The sequence below is a fragment of the Glycine max genome, chromosome 2, assembly GCF_000004515.6.
Source record: "Glycine max cultivar Williams 82 chromosome 2, Glycine_max_v4.0, whole genome shotgun sequence".
NCBI lineage: Eukaryota > Viridiplantae > Streptophyta > Magnoliopsida > Fabales > Fabaceae > Glycine > Glycine max.
The window spans coordinates 16,960,967-16,987,444 of NC_016089.4; the positions used below are offsets into that span (position 1 = coordinate 16,960,967).

General features: G+C 39.5%; 1 protein-coding gene across 1 annotated transcript; it reads left to right on the forward strand.

Moving 5' to 3' along the window:
* Positions 1-949: 949 nt before the first annotated feature.
* Positions 950-2,911, forward strand: LOC100813757 (uncharacterized). Its single transcript, XM_014771621.1, has 2 exons — positions 950-2,196; positions 2,338-2,911. Exons 1-2 carry the CDS (start codon positions 950-952, stop codon positions 2,909-2,911), a joined length of 1,821 nt encoding a protein of 606 aa, XP_014627107.1.
* Positions 2,912-26,478: the final 23,567 nt, after the last annotated feature.

Here is a 26,478-nt window from a genome sequence, read left to right on the forward strand (position 1 = left end):
CATGGACTATTGGGATCTAAACCGAGCCAGTCCAAAGGATAACTTTCCTTTACCGCACATCGATGTCCTTGTAGATAAGACAACCAATTTTGCTTTGTTTTCTTTCATGGACGGGTTATCGGGCTACAACCAAATAAAGATGGCACCAGAGGACAAGGAAAAGATGACCTTCATCACCCTGTGGGGGACGTTCTACTACAAAGTGATGTCCTTTGGGCTTAAGAACGCTAGGGCAACCTACCAACAACCTATGGTAGCATTATTCCATGACATGATGCACAAAGAAATTGAAGTCTAAGTGGATGATATGATTGCCAAGTCTAAAACCGAGGAGGAACATCTCGTCAACTTACGGAAGTTGTTCGAATGACTGTGTAATTACAGACTAAGACTGAATCCCACCAAGTGTACTTTTGGGGTCAAGTCGAGAAAATTGCTCGATTTTATCGTAAGCCAGAAAGGGATAGAGGTGGACTCGGACAAAGTAAAAACCATCCTTGAAATGCTCGAGCCACACACCGAGAAGCAAGTTCGAGGTTTCTTGGGACGCCTGAATTATATAGCGAGGTTCGTATCACAGCTAACCGCTACTTGTGAGCCTCTCTTCAAGCTATTACGCAAGAACCAGTCTGTCCAATGGAATGATGACTGTCAAGTGGCGTTCGGAAGGATCAAGCGATGCCTTATGAATCCTCTTGTGCTTGTGCCACCAGTTCCTAGAAAGCCCCTTATCCTATACATGACTGTGTTGGATGAGTCGATGGGGTGTATGGTGGGGCAGCATGACGAGTCTGGAAAGAGGGAACGGGATGTCTATTACCTAAGCAAGAAGTTCACAACATGTGAAATGAACTATTCTTAGCTTGAAAGGACGTGTTGTGCTTTGGTGTGGGCATCCTATCGTCTAAGGAAATACATGCTGAGCTACACCACTTAGTTGGTATGTAAGATGAACCTAGTCAAGTACATATTTGAAAAGCCCGCTCTCACCAAATGGATCACTCGGTGGCAGGTTCTGCTGTCGGAATTCGACATTGTTTATGTAACTCAAAAGGCGATAAAGGGTAGCGCCTCGACAGATTACCTAGCTCAGCAACCCATCAATGACTACCAACCCATGCACCCAAAATTCTCGAACGAGGACATCATGACCTTGTTTGAGGAGGAGGTGGAGGATGAGAATAGGGACAAATGGATAGTGTGGTCCAACGGCACGTCCAACGCACTAGGCCATGAAGTTGGGGCGGTTTTGCTTACCCCCGACGATCAATGTATACCCTTCACAGCTAGATTGAGCTTTGACTGCATGAACAACATGGTCGAGTATGAGGCGTGCGCCCTTGGGATTCAAGCAGCAATTGACTTCAAGGTCAAATTACTCAAAGTATATGGAGACTCAGCCTTAATGATCCACCAAATGAAAGGGGAATGGGAGACTAGGGATCATAAGTTGATACCTTACCAGTCTTACATCAAGAAACTGATAGAGTTCTTCGATGACATATCCTTCCACCACATTCCCAGAGAGGAGAATCAAATGGTCGATACGTTTGCCACTCTGGCATCCATGTTCCAGCTGACCCCGCATGGGGACTTGCCGTACATCGAATTCAGATGTCGCGACAAGCCCGCCCATTGCTGCTTAATAGAAGAGGAACAAGATGGTAAACCATGGTACTTCGACATCAAGCGTTATATTGAAGACAAGGAATACCCACGGAAGGCTTCCGACAACGACAAGAGGATGTTGCGAAGGTTAGCAGCCGGTTTCTTCTTGAGTGGAGGTATCCTGTACAAGAGAAACCATGACATGATTTTGCTCCGATGCGTGGATGCCAAGGAGGCTGAGCAAATGCTAATGGAAGTTCACAAAAAGTCCTTTGGAACGCATGCCAACGGGCATGCCATGGCCCGGAAGATTCGGAGGGCAGGGTATTATTGGCTCACCATGGAAAATGATTGTTGTATCCATGTGAGAAAGTGTCAAGCATTCGCCGACAATGTCAATGCTCCGCCCGTGCCCTTGAACATCTTAGCGGCACCTTGGTCATTCTCTATGTGGGGAATAGATGTGATTAGGGCTATTGAGCCCAAGGCTTTGAACGAACAACGCTTCATTTTGGTTGGAATTGACTACTTCACCAAATGGGTTGAAGCTACTTCATACGCCAGTGTGACAAAGAGTGTGGTTGTCAGGTTCATCAAGAAAGAGATAATTTGTCGATCTAGGTTACCCAGGAAGATTATCACTAACAATGTCACCAATCTGAACAACAAAATGATGAAGGAAATGTGTGAGGATTTCAAGATCCAACACCATAATTCCACGCCTTATAGGCCCAATATGAATGGGGCAGTTGAGGCTGCCAACAAGAACATTAAGAAGATAGTTCAGAAAATGACTGTGTCATACAAGGATTGGCACGAGATGCTTCCTTTCGTGCTGCATGGTTATCAAACCTCGATGCGCACATCAATTGGGGCAACTTTGTTCTCTTTAGTGTATGGGATGGAGGTTGTGCTGCCGTTTGAAGTAGAGGTCCCCTCTTTGAGAATTCTGGTCGAGTCAGGGTTGGAAGAGTCAGAATGGGCCCAAGCACTCTTTGATCAACTGAATCTTATAAAAGGTAAGAGATTGGCCACCATGAGCCATGGACGTTTATATCAAAGCCTGGTGAAGAATGCTTTCGATAAGAAGGTACGCCCATGCAAGTTCAACGAAGGGGATCTCGTCTTGAAGAAAGTATCACAAGCTCATAAAGACCATAGGAGAAAATGGGCTCCGAATTATGAAGGACCTTTTGTCTTAAAGAAAGCGTTTTCGGGAGGAGCATTAGTGCTTTCCAGCATGGACGATGAAGAATTACCTTCGCTTGTGATTTCTGATGTCGTCAAACGATATTATGCTTAGTACTTGGGGCAGCTAAAGGGTTCAATACATGATTGTTCTCCAAAGACTCATTGGGATCTCCAAAGTCTTCCAAACCTTTGTAAACCATGATCACAACATTAATAAACATTGGATTGATGATTTGTGTTTTAATTTCTTGTGTTGTGTTTTTACTTCTTGAGAACCTACACTTTCAATTTTGCCCACTGAATCCGGAGCCATTTGACTCCATCAAAGGGGTGCTGCAAGCGTTTAAGTAAAATTGAACATAATAACATTTGTTTAATTCTTGCACTTAAATTTTCTAATCATAAGCATGCATGCATTTGCATCTTGTCATCTTGCGGATCGGAGGATGTATGGAGATTCATTTTGAGTAGGCGTATTTTGAATTCTGAAATGAATGGGCATGTCACATTGCCCCTGTTCCTCATTTTTTCATGTTTGAACATGCGCCAACCAAGTGTTCGGTGAAATGCCTCAATGGCATTTGAGTGTGGTTTTGTGAAATTTGGCTTGTGGAATGAATTTGTGCACATATGGCTGTCGTTTTGAGTGTGTGGAAAGTTTGTAGAAGCTAGAATAAAGTGCCAAAAAACATGACTTAGGCCTAGGAATCTAAGTTTTTGGTCTTGAATGTAAAAAAATGCATGAATATGAGAATATGTTTGTGAGGTTTTTAACTAGAATTTGAATTTGCTGCCTCATGATGAATACCTTGCACCTAGGTAGCATAGAAAATGCTTTATGTAAACTAACTTTACAAATGTGTCCTCGTAGGAAATGGCTTTGAAGAAGCTTCCAACCAAGAGGTCCAGGAAAGATGCCGTTGGAGGGGGTTCTAGTGCGGCCCCACAGGTAGACATGAAATTTGATAGACACAGGTTCCAGAGTGAGGAACACCAGTAATGCTTTGAGGCCATTAAAGTATGGTCGTTCCTCAAAGAGAGAAGAGTCCAGCTAAGGGATAGAGAATATACTGTGTTTCAAGAGGAAATTTCCCAAAGGCAATGAACTCAGCTTGTATCACCCATGCCTAAGTATGACCCCGAGATAGTCATGGAGTTTTATGCCAACGCCTAGCCCGCGAAGGAGGGAGTCAGAGAGAAACACTCCTGGGTGAGGGGCCAATGGATCCTCTTGGATAAGGATGCCATTAACCAGTTTTTGGGCCATCCATTGGTCCTGGAGGAGAGCTAGCGCTGTGAGTACAGCCATAGGAGGAGCCAAGCCTTAGGTTTTGATGAGGAGGCTATGAGCTAGTAGTTGTGCATTTTGGGGTAGGACTTTGCCCGGAGCATAACGGGGAGACAGGTGCGGATCATGGACACCAGCATGACCACCCTCAAGCAGATTTGGATGACATTGCTACTCAGCAACGTTCTCCCTAGCGACAATACCTCAGAACTCCCCCTGCCGAAGTGTCAACTGGTCTACGCCATCCTGACTCAGGTGAGTGTACATGTTGCCCAGCTAATATCAGATGCTATGTACCATTTTGTAGAGGTAGCGCCTCCTAGACACCCAGTGGACCTAGAGAAGTCTAACAAGGCCCTGGGGTTTCTTGCTTTGATCACAGGCCTATGCCAATTCTATGGAGTGTCGGTCAACCCCACCAAGCTTATAAGGCCTCCCATCAGCAGAGCCTTCATTGAGAAGTACTGCATGCCCAGGTAGGCGCAAGGTCAGGCTCCACAACAGCCAGAGGAGGACCATTAGCAGCCAACTACAGATGCACTGTCATCGCCCCTATAGAAGACACCATCCCTGGGGTCTATCTCTACCTACTTGTGGAGGATAAAGCTCCAAATGCACACATACATGCAGCATGTGACTAGCCAACAGGTGGTTAATCATAGGGGCCAGGTGTAGCTAGATGAGACATTCTACTGGTACAATATGCACCAGCAGAGTTAGGACCCCAATCCTTTCCCTTGGCCTACCCCCGAGCAGTTCGGGGCCACAGTTGCATGGCTCAGAGATGAGGCCAATTTTGAGACACGGGCAGGATCTACAGGGGCCCTGGGAAGGACGGAGGAGCTTAGGCGGATGAAGATATGGATGACATGCTGGATTTCTTCACTTAAGGAGGCAGAGCTGCACGGTCGGGGTTGCCAAAAATAGTGATTTCGTCTTTATTTGATGTTATTACTTTCAGTTGTTATTTGTTATTTCATTTCAATAAAACTGAACTTTATGTTTGCTTTCATTTATTTGTTATCTCATTGCGATAAAACTATAAATGTTATGTTATTGCTTTCAGTTGTTTGTTATCTCATTGTGATTAACCTTATCGCTTCTAGCATATTGTCGTATGTACATTACAATGGTTTGTCTGAAATGCCAAAAAAATAGAGGGGTCTTGTGTATTTTAATTCACACACGTTTTATTCCTTTTGATAAAGTGTAATCTCGGATACCGACTTTTCCCAGGTTACAAACCTTTTCTAAAAAAATTAGGCTTGAAAGAAATTGATTGAAAGAAAAAGCTAAGAAAAAGAAAACTAAAAAGCCACACGCTTTTGAAAAAGAATGACCATGAGTTTTCTTTGGAAAATTCACGGATCAAAACATAGAAAGGTTTTTGAAAAAGAATGAATGCGCAACTAAAGGGTAAGCGCAATGAAAGAATTTCCCGAATGCCAAAATAGACTCAGATATTCGCATGATTTGATAAAAGCACAATCCTTGAAACACTAGTTCAATCTGAATGGGGAAACAAACCCTAAGCCATAGTATTTACATGGCCACAAAGCTTTATGTTTGAGTGTCTGCATGGATGTGTGTTATGATCAGTTTTGCATGAATTTCTAATCATCATCATCATATGCGTGTCGTGGAAAAGATTTGGGGTGTTCCCTTATTCCTGAGCCACCTGTGAAACAAACATCTCGACATACATCATGTCTCGCCATTTGCCGACCTTTTGAGCTAAATGTCAAACTTTTTTGAAATAACCTTGACCTAGGATTGAAATCTCCAACCTTACCTTCGGAAGAGAGAACAAACGGATCTTCCAAATGGAGCTTCTTTTACCTTCGGTTACAAGTGTGAGTCAAGAGAAAAGAAAAGAAAAAGCAAAAATCAATCAATCAAAGATTGAGGAAAAGCAAGACAAAAGAAAAAGAAAAAAAAATCAATCGATCGAAGATTGAAGAAAAGAAAAAGAGAGGTTCTATGAACCAGACAATGTCTAAACAATGTGCAGAATTGTCAAAAGCAAGAAAGAAAGGAAAAGTAGCAATGACTTGGTTAAAACCTGAAGGATGCGTGAAGAATTCACCTGCTTATTTACAAACCAAATCTTTGTGTCCGCTCTGGCTCCGCATCTGTCATAACCTGCCCTTCGGTGGTGGTGCGAAAAGGGCCTCTCGGATGGGCCAAGGGTGTGTCTTCTGTTGAAGGAAAACGCATGGAATCGCCACCAACGTTTATTCGAGGAAAACATCAGAAAAACCAAAATGGAAGAGGTCGAAAGTTTGCATATTTTGAAAATGAGGGTTCGAGAGTTGTTTACACACGGGGAAGGTATTAGCACCCCACGCATCCGTCACAAGGGACGGCAACCTCTAATCTAGTGTGCGAATCATGACTTCAATTTTATTTATTTTCCCTTTTATCTTTATTTTCCCTTTTTATATTGTTTACCTTTTTTGGCTTTTATGTTTTTTATTTTTTTGGGGTCGACAAGGTGTTTCCCTCGCTCCTACAAATTCCTCAATTGTGATGAGAAAATCAAACCTACGTAATTCTTTAAGAACTGAACGTTGGTTAAATTGTTTTTTTAATCTTTTTTGAAAGATTGATTTTAACCGAACAAAAGCCATTTAAGGCGTTGGACCTTGAAATGATCTTCTCAAGTTTGAAAGGCGAGGATCGTTAAGGCATCAGACCTTTGAATGATCTCTTGATTTTTGACAAGGGGAGAAAGAGTCATTTTAGCCCACATTTATTAATGATGCAATTATGGTTTACAAAAGATTTCAAGACATGGAAATTCCACTGAGTCCCTGAGGAACAGTCAGGTATTGAGCCTTCTAGCTGCCCTAGGCGTTATGCGTAATACCGCTTGACGATATCGGAGTTCACAGGAGAAGGAAGTTCTTCGTCGTCCATGTTTGTAAGCAGCAATGCTTCTCCCGAAAAAGCCTTTTTCACAACAAAAGGTCCTTCATAATTCGGGGCCCATTTCCCTCTATGGTCCTTTTGAGCCTACGATACTTTCTTTAGGACAAGATCTCCCTTGCTGAACTTGTGGGGGCACACCTTCTTGTCAAAAGCATTCTTCACCCTACTTTGATACAGTCACCCATGACTCATGGCGGCCAATCTCTTACCCTCGATAAGATGCAACTGATCAAAGCGAGCTTGGGCCCATTATGATTCTTCCAACCCTGACTCGGCTAAGATTCTCAAAGAAGGAACCTCCACCTCAAACAGGAGCACAGCCTCTATCCCACACACCAAAGAGAAAGGGGTTTCCCCAGTAAACGTGCGCACCAAAGTTTGATAACCATGCAATGCGAAAGGGAGCATCGCATGCCAATCCTTTTATGACATTGTAATCTTCTGAACTATCTTCTCGATATTCTTATTAGCAGCCTCGACTACCCTATTCATCTTAGGCCTGTAAGGCGTGGAATTATGGTGTTGGATCTTGAAATCCTCACACATCTCCTTCATCATCTTGTTGTTCAGATTGGTGGCATTATCAGTGATAATTTTCCTGGGCAACCCATATTGGAAAATTATCTCCTTCTTGATGAATCTAATCACCACACTCCTAGTCACACTAACATATGAAGCTGCTTTGACCCATATGGTGAAGTAGTCAATGGCAACTAAGATGAAGCGATGTCCATTTGAAGCCTTAGGCTCAATAGCTTTGATCACGTCTATGCCCCACATAGAGAATGGCCAAGGTGTTGCCAAGACGTTCAAAGGTATGGGTGGAGCGTTAACATTATTAGCGAAGGCCTGGAACTTATGGCATTTCCTCACATGGATGCAACAATCATTCTCCATAGTGAGCGAGTAATACCCCACTCTCAAAATTTTTCGGGCCATGTCCATTGGCATATGTTCCAAAGGATCCTTCATGCACCTCTACCAGCATTTGCTTAGCCTTTATAGCATCCACACATCGAAGCAATACCATGTCATGATTCCTCTTGTATAGGATATTCCCACTCAAGAAGAAGTTGGCCGCCAACCTTTGTAATGTTTTATTATCGTTGTTAGAGGCCTCTAGCAGGTACTCCTTGTCTTCGATGTACCATTTGATATTGAAGTACCAAGGCTTACCATCCTTCTCTTCTTCTATTAAGCAGCAATGTGCAGGCTTGCCACGACATCTGAATTCGATGTATGGCAAATCTCCGTGTGGGCTTAGCTGAAACATGGATGCTAGTGTGGCGAAGGCGTTGGTCATCTGATTTTCTTCTCTAGGAATGTGATGAAAAGATATGTCATCAAAGAATTCTCTCAACTTTTTTATGTAAGCCTGGTAAGGCACTAATTTATGGTCTCTAGTCTCCCATTCACCCATTAACAGGTGAATTACCAAGGCCGAGTCCCCATATACCTTAAGCAACTAGACCTTGAAGTCAATTGCCGTTTGGATCCCAAGGATACACGCCTCATACTCGGCTATGTTGTTTGTGCAGTCGAAACCCAACCTAGTTGTGAAAGGTATATACTGTTCGTCTGGGGAAACAATACCGCCCTAAATCCATGGCCTAGTGCATTAGACACGCCATCAAACCACACAATCCATTTGTCCCTGTCTTCATCCTCTACTTCCTCTTCAAACAAGGTCATGATTTCCTCATCTAGGAATTCTGGATGCATAGGCTGATAGTCATTGATGGGCTGTTGAGCCAGGTAATCTGCCAAGGCACTCCCCTTTATCGCCTTTTGAGTGACATAAACAATATCAAACTCCGACAATAGAACCTATCGCAACCTACCCTTCGACGGGAGGGCGACGCGTGACTCGCGGGTGTTGTGTTCCAAGAAAGGAATACGCGCGGAGTCACCACCAACGTTTATTTGAGGAAAACGTCGGAAAAACCGGAAAAATACGTGATCTACGAACTTTATAGTGAAAGGTTCGGGAGTTGTATTTACGCATGGGGAAGGTATTAGCACCCCACGCGTCCGTCACAAGAGACGACAGCCTTTAATTAAATGTGCAAACATGACTTCAATTTTTATGTTCCCTCTTACGTCTTTATTTCTTTTTGTACTTTTTATACTTTTTATTTTTTTGCGGTCGACGAGGGGGTTTCCCTTGCTCCTACGTATTCCTTAATTGCGATAAGGAAATCAGACCTACATAGTTCTTTGTGAACAAAGTGTTTGGTTAAGTTGTTTTTATCCTTTTTGCAAGATATGCTTTTGTTAAATGAAAGGTTATTTAAGGCGTTGGATCGTTAAACAAACTTTCAATTCTTTTGAAAAGAGAGAAGACATTAAGGCATTGGACATTTAATGTTCTCTTTATTTTTGAAAGAGGTAATAAAGCTACATGTTGATTTTAGCCCCTTTCGAAATTTACACTTAATCGAAAAAAGCGGAAAAGACCATTTCAAGGCTTTGGACCTTTGAAAATGGCTTTTTTAGGCAACGTCAAAAGTTTTGGTTTATGACTTGATTTTAGCCTTAGCTTCACTTTGGTTATTAGTCGATTCAATTAAGAAAGAAAAATCCCAAAGAGAAACGTCCGATTGATTTTTTTGATTTATTTTACTAAAAGATATTTTTGATTATTATATTATTATTTTACCCTTTTTTTGGTTTCCAACGTAGTTACGGCATGACCGAACGGTCGGATTTCATTTTAACAGAAACTAACGGATATTACAATTCAAATGATCGGTGGAAATTTATTTTATTTTTTGATTAGGCGAGAAAATAACTTAAGCAAATGACTAAAGCACGTCAAAAGGGGGTACGGAAAGTAAATAAAAATGAAAATAAAAGCACGAAAAAAAACAAATGAGGACCACCACGGGTACACAGAATGAATTGAAAAGCTCGATTTGGAAACTTACCCGTTGAAGACCGAAGAACGATCGAAGAACGTCGAAGAACCGCTGAAAATCTTCGCGAAAATCCCCACGGAAACGTTACGGAAACCTTACGGAAGCGCCTCGGCTTGGATTTTCTTCACGGAACCAATTTTTTTCACTAATTTCAAGTGATTCTTGAATTACCAGGAGGGCTGAACGAAATTCCTCTTCACTTCTCCCCCTATTTATAGGAAAATGGGGGAGATGCTTGCCACCCAGCTCGCCCAGGCGAGCAACGTGACTTCCTCCAGAAGCAACCGCCTTCTGGAGGGCCCAAGTGGGCCTGGTTGCTATTTTCTCTAAATACACCCCCCTGTCCTTTTTTTTTGTGATTCTTTTTTTGTAAAGTTACGGAAACTTATGAATTTCGTAACGATACCTGTTTTCTTTCCGTAATGTTACGGAACCTTGCGGATTACATAATCATCCCCTTTTTGACTTACGGAATGTTACGGAACCTCACGAATTGTGCAACGATGCTTCCTTTTGAGTTCCGGCATGTCACGGAACTTCGCAAATTGCCTGAAGATGGGTGCCAAGTACCTCCAAATGGTTAAATGAAAGTTGCATGCCACCAAGCATAGGTCCCCGGACGAAATTAGGGTATGATAGAACCTGCCACCGAGCGATCCGTCCAGTGATAGTGGATTTTTCAAAGATGTACTTGACGGGATCCATTTTGGATACCAACCAAGTGGTGTAATTCAGCATGTACTACCTTAAATGGTGAGCCGCCCACACCAAGGCACAACACGTCCTTTCTAGCAAAGAGTAGTTCATCTCGCATGTCGTGAACTTCTTGCTCAAGTAATAGATAGCTTGTTCCCTTTTCCCGGACTCGTCATGTTGTCCCAACACACACCCCATTGACTCATCTAACATAATCATATACAGGATAAAGGGTCTTCCGGGCACTGGTGGCATAAGCACAAGAGGATTCATGAGGCACCGTTTAATCCTTTCGAATGCCACTTGACAATCATCATCCCATTGGATGGATTGATTCTTGTGCAATAGCTTGAAGAGAGGCTCACAAGTGGCGGTCAGTTGTGATATGAACCTTGCTATGTAATTCAATCATCCCAGGAAGCCTCGGACCTGCTTCTCGGTGTGTGGCTTGGGCATTTCGAGGATGGCCTTTACCTTGTCTGGATCTACCTGTATTCCTTTTTGACTCATGATAAAACTGAGCAACTTTCCGGATTTGACCTCGAAAGTACACTTTGCGAGATTCAGCCTTAATCGTATTTACGCAACTGCTTGAACAGCTTTCGCAAGTTGACAAGGTGTTCCTCCTCGGTCTTTGATTTAGTGATCATGTCATCCACGTAGACTTCAATCTCTTTATGCATCATTTCATGGAATAACGCCACCATAGCCCGCTAGTAAGTTGCCCCAGCGTTCTTCAGCCCAAAGGACACCACTTTGTAGTAGAAAGTTCCCCATAGAGTGACGAAGGTTATCTTCTCCATGTCCTCTGGTGCCATCTATATTTGATTATAGCCTGAGAACCCATCCATGAAAGAAAATAGGGCAAAATTGGTCGTGTTATCCACAAGGATGTCGATGTCTGGCAAGGGAAAGTTATCCTTTGGACTAGCTCGGTTTAGATCCTGATAGTCCACACACATTCGCATCTTTCCATCCTTTTTATGGACTGGCATGATGTTGGCAACCCATTCCAGGTACCAAGCAACGACCAAGAAGCCTGCATCGAATTGCTTCTTCACTTCTTCTTTAATTTTTAGGGACATCTTGGATTTCATCATCCTTAGCTTTTGCTTTACCGAGGAACACTCGAGATTTAGAGGTAATTTGTATTGTACGATGTCGAAACTCAAACCAGGCATATCTTGGTAGGACCAAGCAAAAATGTCTTGGTAGTCTCGCAACAGAGCTACCAATTCATCTCAGACGTTCCTGGACATGCTAGTGCCGACCTTGACTTCCTTTCTTTCTTTCCTAAGTTCACAACTTTCGTTTCCTCTTGGTGTGGCTTTACTTCCCTATCTTCTTTCTTTACTTCCCTAAAGCCTAGCCCTAACAATAGGGTTGGAACTAACAAATTACATTGAGTTTGCCATGGAAATCCTGGGTTGTTTGACGACTTGCCAATTCCCCAATTCAAACTCTGGAGGACACGGCCGCACCCAAGTTGATTAGTCTTGAGGGGCTTCTTCATTTATCATGGCAACCCATCCCTCGCACATCCACCCCACACTGACAAAGCTTTCATCGATATGACAAAAGGGGACTCCTTCCACTTGCAGCCCTTACACCTGACTCGTGCTTCTCTCCCTCTTTTCTAGGGTGATTCTCCTCATGTCGGCGCGCGTAGGCTTGCATCCCAACCTGAACCTTCTATGATTCTCTATGAACTCCACCAAACTTGCTATGCCATTCCCATTCTAGCCCAAACCTATTTCGGGCTCATATTCATGCCCCAACATCACCCGGGCTACCATCAAAACGGCACCAAATGAGCATGGCAGCACCGAGGGAGACTCCACATAAGCATTGCTCACAACTTCCAATGCTTGGAAGGATGTTTCCAATGACTCCTATGCAGCCTCCACATAAGGCGTAGAAGATGGACAGCTCACAAGTATGTCTTCTTCTCCCGAAACTATAATCAACTGCCCCTTCACCATAAATTTTAACTTCTAGTGCGGTGTTGACGGGACCACCCCAACCGAATGAATCCAAGGCCAGCCTAATAAGCAGCTATAGGCAGGATTTATGTCCATTACTTGGAAGGTAATTTGGCACACGAGGGGTCCGATTTGAATCAGGAGATCGATCACCCCCCCTTACATCCTGGTGACTGTTGTCGAAAGCCCGCACTACCATGGAGCTCGGTCTTAGGTGTGATGCATTAAAAGGCAACTTGCCCAAAGTAGCCTTGGGCATGACATTAAGGGAAGATCCATTGTCAATAATCACTTTGGCCACTATATGGTCCAAACATTTGACATATACGTGCAAGGATCTGTTGTGTCCCCTGCCCTCGATGGGTATTTCTTCATCGACAAAAGTGAGGTAGTTGTTGGTCGTGATGTTATTGATTATACCCCCAAAACCCTCCATAGATATGTCTTGTGCTACGTGGGCTTCATTCAAAATCTTGACCAATAACGCCAGATGAGGCTCAAAGTTCATAAGCAGCCCCAACAGAGAAATTCTAGCTGGGGTTTTATTTAGCTGTTCAATCACCTTGAACTCACTCTGTTCAATCACCTTTTTGCTGAAGTCATTCCCTTCCCCAATAATCCTTCCAACCGAGACCTCGTCATTTGGGGTCAAGCCCACCTTATCGCTCTCGCCCACATCCGCCTTTGCTTTCCCTTTTGGGTCTTTGGACGACACTGGTAGTTCGGGTGCTGCGAAGATCCACCCACTATGAGTCATGCCACTCGTATCAGATATGTTTGTGACTTTGGCGAAGGATAGATCATCCTTAAAATGTACAACAGATGCGTCTTTCCTTCCGTCGGGCCCTTGTGCAGCATACTTCCATGGCACCGCCTTGTCGCTTTTGTAAGGGAAAGGCGTAGGCTTCTTAACTGGGACGAGCTAGAAACCTCGGGGCTTCTAAGTGGTGACATCCCTAGTAAAGTGGATCACCAATGGCTTGGGTTTGCTCGGGATTTTATCATCCGACTGCATGCACGCATCCCCTTCCCTTTTTCTTGTGCTGTAGAATTCAATATGGCCTTTATCCATCATCCCCTATAACAACTCTTCTGCCATTGGGCACGTCTCCACATCATGTGATGCCCCCGAATGCATTAAACAAAAATCTCCCTGGTCCCCATCAAGGCAAATCATACCAAATTCACATTGTGCTTCCAAAATGAACCTTCTATAGGTTATCACGTCTCCCATCTGCTTTAGCCCCTGAGGCTCCCACTCTTCCACTGCATTAACCGTCGAGCCTCCATGACTGGCGAGTGGATTAGTCCTTACATTCGGACTATCCTCTTGGAACGTCAACCATCCCACGTCAATCAAGCTTTGTACCTTGTGTTTGAAGGCCATCTGGTTGCTAATCAAAGATGGTAGTAGGTTAGCATAAGGCATTGGTATCGGGGTGAATTCAGAGGGCTTTCTTTCTGGGAAATTCCGCCTCGGGTTGGTGCTCGTGCTGGGATTGGTGTCTCCGGTGGGTCAAGATTATGCGAGAAACGAATTTTGTGGGGGAGGCCTTTGTGATTGAGTGGGCAATCTTTGTTGGATGGGCATCGAATTGGGAGGGTTTCTGATGTTGGCCGAATAATTTGGTTCATGCGGAGAATATTCATAGGTGGGGTTGTGAGGGGTTTGTTGGGATTTAGGCCATGTGGGAGCTGAAGTTATGGTATGGGTGTCTCACTCCTTCTTCTTGGCTCCACCCGTTCCAGACCTGCTATTGCTTGTACTTGTTGAAGCGGCGTAATCGAACTTCCCCCTTCTTAAGCCTACTTCAATTCTCTCGCCCACAAACACCAGATCTGTGAAACTAAAGGTAACCTACCATTTTCTCATAGTAGAACACTGGCAATGTGTCTACTATCATGGTTATCGTCTCTTTCTCCATCATGGGGGGTGCTACTTGAGCTACCAAATCCCTCCACCTCTGGGCATACTCCTTGAAAGAGTCATGCTCCTTCTTGCACATGTTTTACAATTGGATTCTATCAGGAGCTATGTTAGTGTTGTATTGATACTGCCTGATGAAAGCAGCCATCAGGTCATTCCAAGAACGGATCTGGGAAGCTTCCAAGTTAGTATACCAAGTGATTGCCGCCCCGACAAAGCTCTTTTGGAAAAAGTGCATCGAGAGTTTTTCATCTCTTGAGTATGCCCCCATCTTTTGACAATACATCTTTAAGTGGTTTTTGGGGCAAGTGGTCCCCTTGTACTTGTCGAAGTCCGACACCTTGAACTTGGGAGGGATGACGACGTCGGGCACTAAGCATAGCTCTTCCATGTTGGCAAATGGATAATCACCGATCCCCTCAATGGCCCTCATCCTTTCCTCTATGAGATCAAACTTCTCTCTTTCTTCCATGGTCGGAGGTAGGCTCCCCACCGAGAAATGCAAGGGTTGTAGTGGGTGGTGTTGAAGGGCTCCCGTAGCATTGGGCTAAGGCATGCCACTAAATGCTGGTCCCTCAGCGGCATATGTAGGGTATGGTTCGAACTCACCCAAAGTGTGATCCCGGGGCTCCTCACGGGCTTCCCCCACAGGTTGAGCGAAGGGTGCATGCCCCAACTGGGGTTGCTGACCTTCAAGGAGAACGAGAACAGAGTGGTAGGCATTCTCATTGGGCACATGCACCGCATTGGGTGGTGTATAGTTAGGTGGAAAGTCGTACGATGGGAAAGAATTCTTATTTTGCACCATATGGGGACCGCCCATACTGCCCAACACTTCTCTTCCCTGACCTACCATGTCTGGGGCTGGATGGCTTGTTTGGTTTATGCCGGATGGGTGGATCGGATCCGCCTCGATGGCAGCACTGGTGGAGGCAACAGCGGCCTCATTGTCCTCCATCATCCTTCTCATACTCAACATGGCCTCCATCATGGAGGTCATTTGGTCCTTCATAGCCTTCATGTCGGCCTTCATCTGCTCTTACACTTTCTCTATTTCACTCATGATTTTGGTTTTGGCACGTGTTTGGTAAGGGTGCTGCAAAGCGTGTTCGTTCTTTTTGGTTATTGTGTTTACTTTTTGACTACGACTGCTAAAAAGATCAAAATGCAATGAGTAATGCGACAATGAATTAAACATGAATGCATGGTAAAGATAAGTTGATGAAGTATTGAACCCACACAAAAATTTCAGCAAAGACATAGGGTTGAATCAAATCTCATTTTCATTAAGAAACAACATTGTTTATCTTGTCAAAGTCAAAGAATAAATACAAATGCCTCAGTGGTTCCTAATTATGTGGGACATCAACTTGACCATATGTTGACAATAATCAAAAAGGCCATGGACTTCCTCGGGAGCTGAGTATACATCCGCCATTGCCTTGGCTCTGGCTAACAACCTTGGAAGCTCTTGACTCCCATTTAGAGTGAGAGCGAATCTATCCATCCATTTCATAGCTTTGCCGTGCAATGATTCTATCACCCTCTCTCTTACTTCCCTTTCCACTTACTGAGCCGATACCTTTTCATGCTCATTCTCTAGTCTCTGCCCATGGCTAACAGCTAGGTTTAGCTTCTCTTTATACTGGTCAATGATTGTCAACATATTCTCTTCTGTCCTACTTAGCTATTCGGTCAAACTTCTCTTCGACCTTTGACAAGCCTTCAATTTATCCTCTAATATCATACTTTCCACCCTTGACTCGTCCCTTTCGGCCCTTCAAAGCTTAAGCTCGTTGTTGTTGCCCCATAGAGCCCCTCAGAACTTGTTTCTGCCCCATTCTTCTTTCGGGCTCTCTTTGTTTCTCGCTATAACACTTTGGTCGTAGTCATGTTGATATCCCTTAGCTCGTCACACTCTTTCCTGACCCTGGTGACTGTCATCTTTAGCTTTTCCTTGACCACTCTCATTCTTTCAAGCTCTACTTTCAAGGCTTGCACTTCTTCGCTCTCCTCAAGGACTTCAGCTTCTCCTCCACTTGGACTCTTTAGCTTCGGGAGCCAAGTTATCCCTTGCGTCCGAGCCTTCAACCATTTATGATAGCCACTGATGACACCATTACTACTTCCCCTAAGCTCCTTATCTTTTCTTTCCACCATATTCCTTGCTTTTTGGATTTTCTAAAGCATTTTTGCATTGCCTTCACTGAAACCCCATGCGATGAAAGGCACGATGATCTCTTCCGATGGCGCCCCTCTCATAGGGTAGCCTAGTTGTCTTATGGCCAGTATGAGATTACAATTAATACAACCCCTTGTTCCCATCAAAGGGACGTTCAGGAACCCTTCACATGAGCACAAAACTTCATCCCATCCTTCCTTCCATCAAGGGAACCAACTAACAGACGCTCCTACCTTACCTGCCAAGAGTTTCTCCCAATTTGCTTTTCCTTTCTCGGCACACATGTGATGACCTTATAGGGGGCAGATAGGTCTACTTTCATTACAAAAAACATAGGAGACCAACCATACATAAAAAGTGGGTGTAAAACAGGCAATCCTGGAACTGCTTTTTTTGCATCTTAGGTCAAATGTGTCATAGGCATCGACCAAAACAGCAATGATCAGGCTTTTCTTACTGCGGTGATAAGCAAGAAAAGTGTCAATCACTGCTAAATCCACCAGCCCATCTACATTTGGAAAGAGTACGATCCCAAACAACAACAGTGCTAAAACATCAATGAATGAAGTCCACTCTCCTTGATCTGCCAAAGCTTTTTCCTTCTCCTCCAAGTGTTTCCTTGGCATCCCAACCACCCTATTTCTATTTTGTTTCACTTGGTCTAGCTCTTGTGCCGAGATCTTGACCACTTTCGCTTCTCTTGCCATAGAGGGGTAGAGTCCGGAAAACAGATACGGCTTCCTTCCTCCTAGCAGGCATCCCAAGATCCCTTCAAACTCTTCTATGGTTGGCGCCAACTGAAAGTCCCCAAACGTGAAGCACCTTAGCAGCTGGTCATAATACTGAGTGAGGGATGCGATGGATTCAACAGACACTTCTATCATGGCCAAATCCCATATTTTCCCATATGCCTTGCGGAAGACTTGACATTGAGCTAGGTTCATCCGCTGCCCTAACTCTCGTAAGCTAGTTAGTTCTAGGCTCTTGACTTTGACATGATAGAACCTTTTTTTAAAGAGGGCGCTTGATTTGACCCCATGTTTGCTAGAATGGAAATTGTGATGATCAATACTTGAACATCCTATCATAGAGGAGGTATGATGAATGCAGCAGGGAACGTTTATGCTATGCATGACAAAAAATGTGTTCATCTATGGACACAAGAGTCTGGAAGACCATCCCTTCTTACCCACAATGCATTGGGTATCATGGTTCGTTCACAAACATTACCATGGTGCCCAATGCAACAATTAAGATGGCGATGCAGACCTTTCGGCTCCCTGTGACAAAGATGATGAGACAAATGCGATGCATGAGTGATGACACAATATGAGTATGCAGGCATGAAAGCATAGGGTTGGTAGCCCAACAAGAAACATACTAGACGGATGAGCATGACAACGCAATAAAATAACACCGATATGACATAACAACATGGCAAATACAGGAATGACGCACATAATCACAATGTCATAAAAAATATGCTTGGGTAGATCAAGGAAACAAATAGTGTGTTTGTTCTGTGTCCCTAAATTAGGAACCTAATGGAAAGAGCTAAAAGTTTGCTATTTAGTGATAAACCCAAAGGTTGTTGCACATAACTTTCAAAGGTTTCTAGAGATATCATCCTCTTTGATATCAAACAATGTGGCGTTAGGGACTACCAGCAACAACGTAACATCAAAGAGAAAAACTCAAGATGAGGTTTCACTATTATCAAGCGAGTCATAGACCCAGCATGACCACAAATCAACCTCCACTTCCCGTGTCTCCACGGACCCGAGTATAGGGCCCAATAACTCACTGTGTGTGAAAAAGTGTATGTGCCATGTGTGCATAGAATAAACAAATATCTCTAAATATGCATGTGATAGGTAAAAAGCCACACCAAATATCAAAGCACAGAAAAAGAGTTATATGAACATAAGAACACAAAAGAAAGAAAGGGAACAAAAAATGAAGAAAAGGTCATGGCAAATATTGCACACAGATTAAATGGCTTAACTCTCTAATAAACGTCCTTGGTGGAGTCGCCAACTGCCACAACCAACCCTTTGGCGGGAGGGCAAGGCGAGATTCACGGGTGCGTCTTCCAAAAAAGAAAAAGCACAGAGTCGCCACCAAAATTTATTCGAGGGAAATGTTAAAAAAAAAGGGGGTCTGTGGATTTCAAAGAAAAGGTTTTGGGAGTTGTTTATGCGCAGGAAAGGTATTAGCACCCCACGCATCTGTCACAAGGGACGGAAGCCTTTAATCGAGCGTGCGAAATCGTGACTTCTATATTTATTCATTTTTCCCTTTTTTATGTTTTTTCCCTTCTATATTTATGTGGTCGACAAGAGCATTAACCTCTTGAGGCCTTCTATCCTTTTCTCTTCTTTGGGAATGATGTTTAGTATATGAACTATGGCGCCCTCTATAATAGTCGCTAAGTTCTTCACTTAAACTCTTGGAAGAGTCATGACTACTGTAGGAGGCATGTTTTTCTCTTTTCATTTCTTTCATTATTTTCTTCTTTTTTCCTCTCTTATTTGTTCTCTCTCATCTTGATTTATTTCTACCCTCTCTTTTCCTTTTTCTTTTCTTTCTAGTTTTTCTTTCCACAACTTGAGGGAACTCAACTCATCTAAGATTCTAGATAGAGGATCCTTATGACTAGTACCCTCACCATTAACACAAAATGAAAGATGACTTATGTTGGTTCTTAAGTTGTGGTTCTTTCTTGTTGGGGGTTTGTAAAAGGTAAAAGCTAGGGTTCAAAAGAACTCAAGATAAGCGTGATAAGCAAGAAGAAAGTATTATGTAATCACAATATAAACTAGGTGTGACTAGTATAGAAAATAAGCTATGAAAGTAAGCAAGAAATTAAAGTGTAAGAAATGTAAACTAGGCAGATCTAGGAGTGTTTGGATGACCACATTTAAGGTTCCCAACAAAATACTCACTATCCTAAGGGAAAATTGCCTAAAATTGTTACACACAAATGGAAGTTTGGTAATCTATTGGAGGCTCCTAACACACTTTCAATGAAAGGCCTTTTTATTACAAAACTTGAAAGCAATGAAGGTAAGTAAATTGCCAATTACAAAATGGTCCTCAATTTTGGTGGTTGTTCTCTCTTTGGTGATTCACTCAATTTGGAGTGTCTCTTAGTCCAACGGCACTTAAGGTGGTTGACCCCTTGCTTCTTGACTCAAATTCTTCAAGGGATGGCACCAATCCTCATTTCCAATTCCCTATATGGAAACTCAAACAAGGAAACAAAGAGACAAACAATAGCCAAAGACCAAAAAAATTAAATGAAAGCTAAACCAATAGAGTTTTAACAAGACAAAGTTTCAAGGATTATTCAACAATTAAAGCAATGAAAAACATACAAAAGCAAGTTAGGACTCAAAGAGAAACCTAGAATGACTCTAGAGTAGAGTAAAAAAAACTAAAAAAACAAGACTCAAGAAACCTCTAGTTTTGGCACTTGTTTTCACACTAATTTTAAATTGAAATTTTAGAAGTAAGATTGGTATAAAATAGGCACAAATTATAGAACAATTTTGAGCCAAAACAATAAGCACACTTCCCTTTCACTTTTTTTTCCTGGACATTGATTTTCCTGCCAACTTGTGTGATTTTTCTTATTTTTTCCTTTTATCCAAATCACTTGGTTCTTTTTTATAATTTTTTTCAAGATGTATAGAAAATTCAGTAACAATTTAAGCTCAAAATTAGCAGTGACCAATTCCCAGTAATTTTTACAAGTTCATATATTCAAGCTGCCAGCACCAATGATTTCAACCTAGAAATCAAGAGTAGTGTTTATGTTGTTTAAGGCTTGGATAATTACAATTTTTGTTTGCTTATGCTCAAATGTCTTGAATAACACAATTCAAGAGATCTTAAGACTTATTTTAATTCACAAATCCAGCCACAACACAATTTCTTCATAGGCATCACATAGGAAACTTAGAAAACAAAACAAAGTTCAACAACAAGGATAAGATGTTATGAACTAAATAACATGCATGAATTAGACTCAAAATTCAAAAAATAGGCTAAGAATGACAAGAATACATGAACAAATGTATCTAGAATTCAATCAACAAAATCAAAATTCCACACAAACTTAGAACATAATGTGACAATTATTATGACTAAACATGACTCTAAGACAACATGGATTAAGTGATTTACACTTAGATTTTTGTGTTTTTTTTTCTAATCAATATTTTGGAAGAAAATTTAGATCTAAAGGTTCAGCACAAGAATATTATGACTGAAAAATGATAGAACCTAAAATCAACACAAAAACATAATTCAAGAGTAACTCTATAAAATTTGAACCATAGAAATGCTAGAACAAGTGTAGATCTAAGACTTAATCGGTTTATTTTTTGAATCTACTCTAAACAGCACCAAACCACAATACAATGGAGGATATACATGGAGAATAAGATGAAGAACAAGGAATTAAAGTGAATTGACTGAACAAAAAAGATAGAGGAAGCAAAAGAACATCACCTAGACGAAGATGCTCTTGATACCACATGATGTAGCTCCATGTGGAGCTTGTAGGCCTTGGATCTTCTTCATCAATGGAGTTCTTTGCTTCTTGAAGTTTAATGGCAGCGGAATGAAGAAGGAAGAAAGATGATTGGAGACGCTACTTCAAGGAGAAGATGAGTGAAGAAGAAGCTCACCACCATAGGAAGCCATGGATAAGAGCTTGAAGGTAGGAAAAGATGAGTGGAGGGAGAAGGAGGGAAGGAGTACAAAATTTTGTGCCTCAAATGAGGTTTGAACTTTGAAGTGTAATTCTCAAATGATCAAAGTTGAAAAAATACACACACATGACCTCTATTTATAGCTTAAGTGTCACACAAAATTGGAGGAAAATTTGAATTTTTATTCAAATTTCACTTGAATTTGAAATTGAATTTGTGGAGCCAAATTTTGGAGCAAAAAATTTCACTAATTATGATTAGTGAATTTTAGTTATGGTTTAGCCCACTAATCCAAGATCAAGTCCAAGATTCTCCACTATGTGTGCTTAGGTGTCATGAGGCATGTAAAGCATGAAAGGCATGCACAAAGTGTGAGTATATGATGTGATAATGAGGTGTAACAAGCAAATTTCAGACTAATTTATTTATCTTCTAAAATAATAATGATAGCATATGATTCACCAAACCGATTTAGCTTGGTTCAACCAAATTAAGTCACCGGTTTAAATATAGAATTACCAGATCATATCAGGTCAATAACATGATCGATCTAAAGAGCAAACCAATCCAGTCAAACGTCTTGTTCGCAGTCGAATTGCTCTGACCGATAAGATCGATCTAGATTTTAAAACTATGGATATTTTGTTAGGCCTGAACAACCACGTGTCTCATCCATCTTAGATTTTGATTTATAACAATCAATATAAATTATTGATACTCTAATAAGTTTTTGACTAGTGGATAGGATTATTATGTTAAAGGAATTTACAACATTATATATCATCCACAACTATAGAGCGTATACTCTGTTTTAACCTAGCGTTCAGCACACTACATTTAGTCAAGCGTCCACTCTTATGCGAATAAGTGTAACACACTGTTATAAGGTTAGAATACTTGTTTTGTAATCAGTGTTGATTAATGGAATCATTCACTAGTTAGTAAAAGAAAACTGGACGCAACTCAGGTTGTGTCAACCAATATAGACCAAGTGTTTTTACTTCTCTACATAAAGTTTTATTAAGTATTCTTATTATATTTTCTAACATCACTTTATATCAAGTGTTTATTTGAAAAATTATTTTAAGAACCATTTATCTATCACTGGACAACCTTTTTATTCTCGGTGGATGACCAGTGTTTAACACAACATTATCTTTATTAATCATGTTATCGCAAAAAGTCTTTATCTTTGATATACATACTATCCAACCCCTCATTTTAGTGTGTTTCTTGTAGTTTCATACATTCCTGCCAATGAGGTATCGAGATTTAATTAATTACTATCAATATTATCCTTTCTAATTTCTCCTCCCTTATACCTTAAAGTCTTGAGATATCATATATATATATATATATATATATATATATATATGAGTCTCTTTCAAGGTCAATTCTACTAGACTCCCAGCAGGTCCTTTTTTTTTATCAGCCAAGAAAAGATAACATTATCCTTGTACCCAACCTTTTTACGAAAAAAAGAAGCATAAAACCAGTTATCAATCTGAGACGCTCCATTCTTATACTCAATAACCCATCACTTATCAGCATAAAACCTGAGTCCGAATATACTTTTTTGTAGAATAACATTTCCCACCATGCTAGGGACAACTTAAAGTTCTTCCCCAAGCAAAACCAAACCAGAAAACACATCTATCCTTCCTGCGCAGAACCAATTATTGGCCATGAGATCAAGTTGTGGATCTAAGAGGTACTGGACTTGGTCTCCTTAAGTAAGATTTCAAATTCAAATCTTATAAATTCAAAAAACATAATTGGAAGAGAAAATTTCATCCAAGGTGGTCAATCATATTTCTCCACAGAAATTTATCAATTAGCTAGTAATTATTCATTATGAATAACATGGAAACCCAAAATTGGCAGCATAGTTTACCAAAAAAATAAACTGCATCAGCCTATCTAAATCACCAAAAATTGGGTTGTACTGTCCAGTCATAAAAGAAGCTGAAAATGATTCCATCTTAGCCTTCAACCAAGGACCAGGACCTGAAATTGATGAAATCCACAATCCCAGCAATCTCAATCGTTTAATTAACACTATAACATGATCAACATTTTTTAGTTTCTTTGATTGCATTCGTTTCTAATAATTGATTTAATCTTATAAATACTTTTTTTTAAAAAAAGTGAATGAAAACAAAATTAATTAATTTAAAATAGAAAAAGTGTAAAAAAAAGAGAAAGAAATTTGCTTCAATTTTTAAAGTAGAGGAATGAAAGCTTCTATTAAAATCTATATTTATATAACAAAGAAAAACTCTGTACTAAGTGCACGGGTTGAATTTGATTAAATTTGTTATCCAATCTGATCAAAATTTTATCAGTTATGTTGATTAGGTTTGTGCAACTTTATTGATAGACCCAATCCAAACTAGTCTAATCATGAACGGATTAGGTTGAGTTGAACTAATCGAGTCTAAATATTTTAAAATTAATTTTTTATTTTGTAAAAATTTAAAAAAAAATTGAAACAATAATTTTCATTTTTTGTAAGTATTGATGACTAAATACACTAAAAAAAGATTAAATTGTGACAATATTTAATTAATAAAACTAACGGTTTGAATGCTAATACGATTTTAATTTTTTAGATAGAAATAATATATAGTATAAACAGGGATGGGTCCCAAAACCTTATAAAGGGGTACTGAACTAAATGTCTAGCACGTAAAATTGAAATTAATTTTATATTAAATGATAATAACCTTTATTTTTATTATAATAACAATAAGTACACACCTAATTTTATACTAATTATAACTTAAACCAGTATGATGATAACAATATCAAGTATAACTAATTTTATACTAATTAACCTTAATCATTATTTAATAATAATATACAAAATTAATTTTATACTAATTAACCTAAAAATATAGATGTATATCAATAAACAGTTCCAAGGGAGGACGAGGGGGAGGGTGATGGGGTCTTGACAGCCCCCTTCTAGATCCGCTCCTATGCCCTTCTAGATCCGCTCATATTTATTGTACTATTAACATGAGAAAATATAAATAAAATTGAGAAAAAAATAAAAATAATAATTTAAAAAAGAAAAAAAATCATGAATAGTGGTTTAATTAATAAATTGTGTTAGCTAAATATTATTACATTTGGTATTTAATAATAATTTATGTATAATAAAAAAATTAATTATATGTTATAGGTTGGGTTGGATTTAAAAAATAAGAATTTATTATAAAAATTCATACATGAATTGGTCTAATTGAATTGGATTAGATTTGACCAAAATCCTTAAAAAAATCAATAAAATTATTTGGATTGATTTGAATAACCAATTACATGCAAACACCCTCTGTGCTATCTACTCCATCTTCAAATCATTTGATAACAATATTTTTTTTTCAAAGAACAATATTCATGATGACGATCATAATATAAATAATGTTATCGATTTATATAAAATTTATGAAATTTACTTTTTCTTTTCTTATGTAAAGAAATATATGTGACTAGAAACGTTATACCATTCAAGTCTTCCCCCTTCTTGAGTCAAATATCACTTTCGTGCAATATCTACCTTTTTGCGGCAATACGAAGTCATGAATAACACTACACGGGTCATATAGATTAAATATTTAATAGTATAAAGTAAAATATTTTAAAATTATAAGAAAGGTGTTAAGACTCTTAATTTTAATTTTTAAAAGATTAATCTAATAAATAAAAGTTTTTTAGTAGTATTTTATAGTATATTATTATAGTTAATGCTAAATGAAATAGATTGAATATTAATTGCAAAAATTATGAAAGTACGTTTCTTAATATAATAACTGATTAAAATATATTAATTTAACTTATTATAAGCCTCATACAATATTCATTAACTAAAATTAAAAAAGTGAGCATACTTGAGAAAAAATGCATACATAAATAAATTATATAATATAACTTTTTTATAACATTAAAAATCATACAAAAAATACTTCAATTCTTTATATATATATATCATGTTACCACATAAAAATCATGCAAATAAAAATTTGCAGAGATTATCTTTCTCTTTTTTAAAGGATAAAATATTTAATAAGTTATTATGCATGTGTGAATTGGACGTTGAATTATTTTTTTATACATAAGTTTGATTTTAATTGTATTTTTTGTCTCTAGATATGACAATTATGTGATTTTAATTTTCTCTGTTTTATCCTTAGATATAACAAATGTGTGATTTAATATCCAAGATTTGATAATTTCAACTTAACTTATGCTCTTATCACAAAAAATAGATAAATTATATTTATTACATAGAACTTAAGTATTTTTGTTATTGAAAATATGCAAGTAAAATCTATCTTTTTTCTTTAATTAGGACTTATGTACGTGATATTATATAAGAAACCGCAGACTGATAGAAAAGATATATAAGAAAACATAGCTTAGGAGGAAGTGACCAGATTTTGAATTATTGTGGTTTGGAAAGGTGTTTGATGTTCTAAAACAAAAGTATTTCAATTTATGCAAATAATTTATAATTTAATAGTTTAATTTAATTTTTTATGAAATATATTTAAATAATTTATAGGTTGTATTTTTCATATAATAAAATTTTATTAAATAAATAGTTAATGAAATTATTTATCCGAACTCAGCTTAATAATGCACGGTTCACTGCTTACCTATTATTTATTCATTTTTTAAAGTTCAGGCACCGGAGGCTGGAAACTAGATTGTTCAACAACAAACCATATCAGTTTAATTTAAAGGCAAAATGCTAAGAAGACCCATACGGCATTGGTCAGGAACTTATAAGAAAATATCGAGTTAAACATTGGGGAGATCTTAACCATTAGACCATAAAGCAAATACTTAAATAAGTGATGAGTTTGACATTTTATCTTATGATAAAATATTAAGACTTAGTTTTATCGGTTTTATTTTTATTTTTATGATGTTTAATGTTTTCATTCCTACTCAATATAAATTTTTTTTTCATATTTATACTTCAATAAAATTAAAAGAAATTTTTTATTAAAATACACGAAATTATATTAT

Bases quoted from the DNA above. Each gene is read 5' to 3' on its own strand.
- LOC100813757 (XM_014771621.1), top strand. From the start codon at position 950: ATGAACCTAGTCAAGTACATATTTGAAAAGCCCGCTCTCACCAAATGG. The intron at 2,197-2,337 runs GTTCATCAAGAA...CACGCCTTATAG, and splicing joins ACAAAGAGTGTGGTTGTCAG to GCCCAATATGAATGGGGCAG.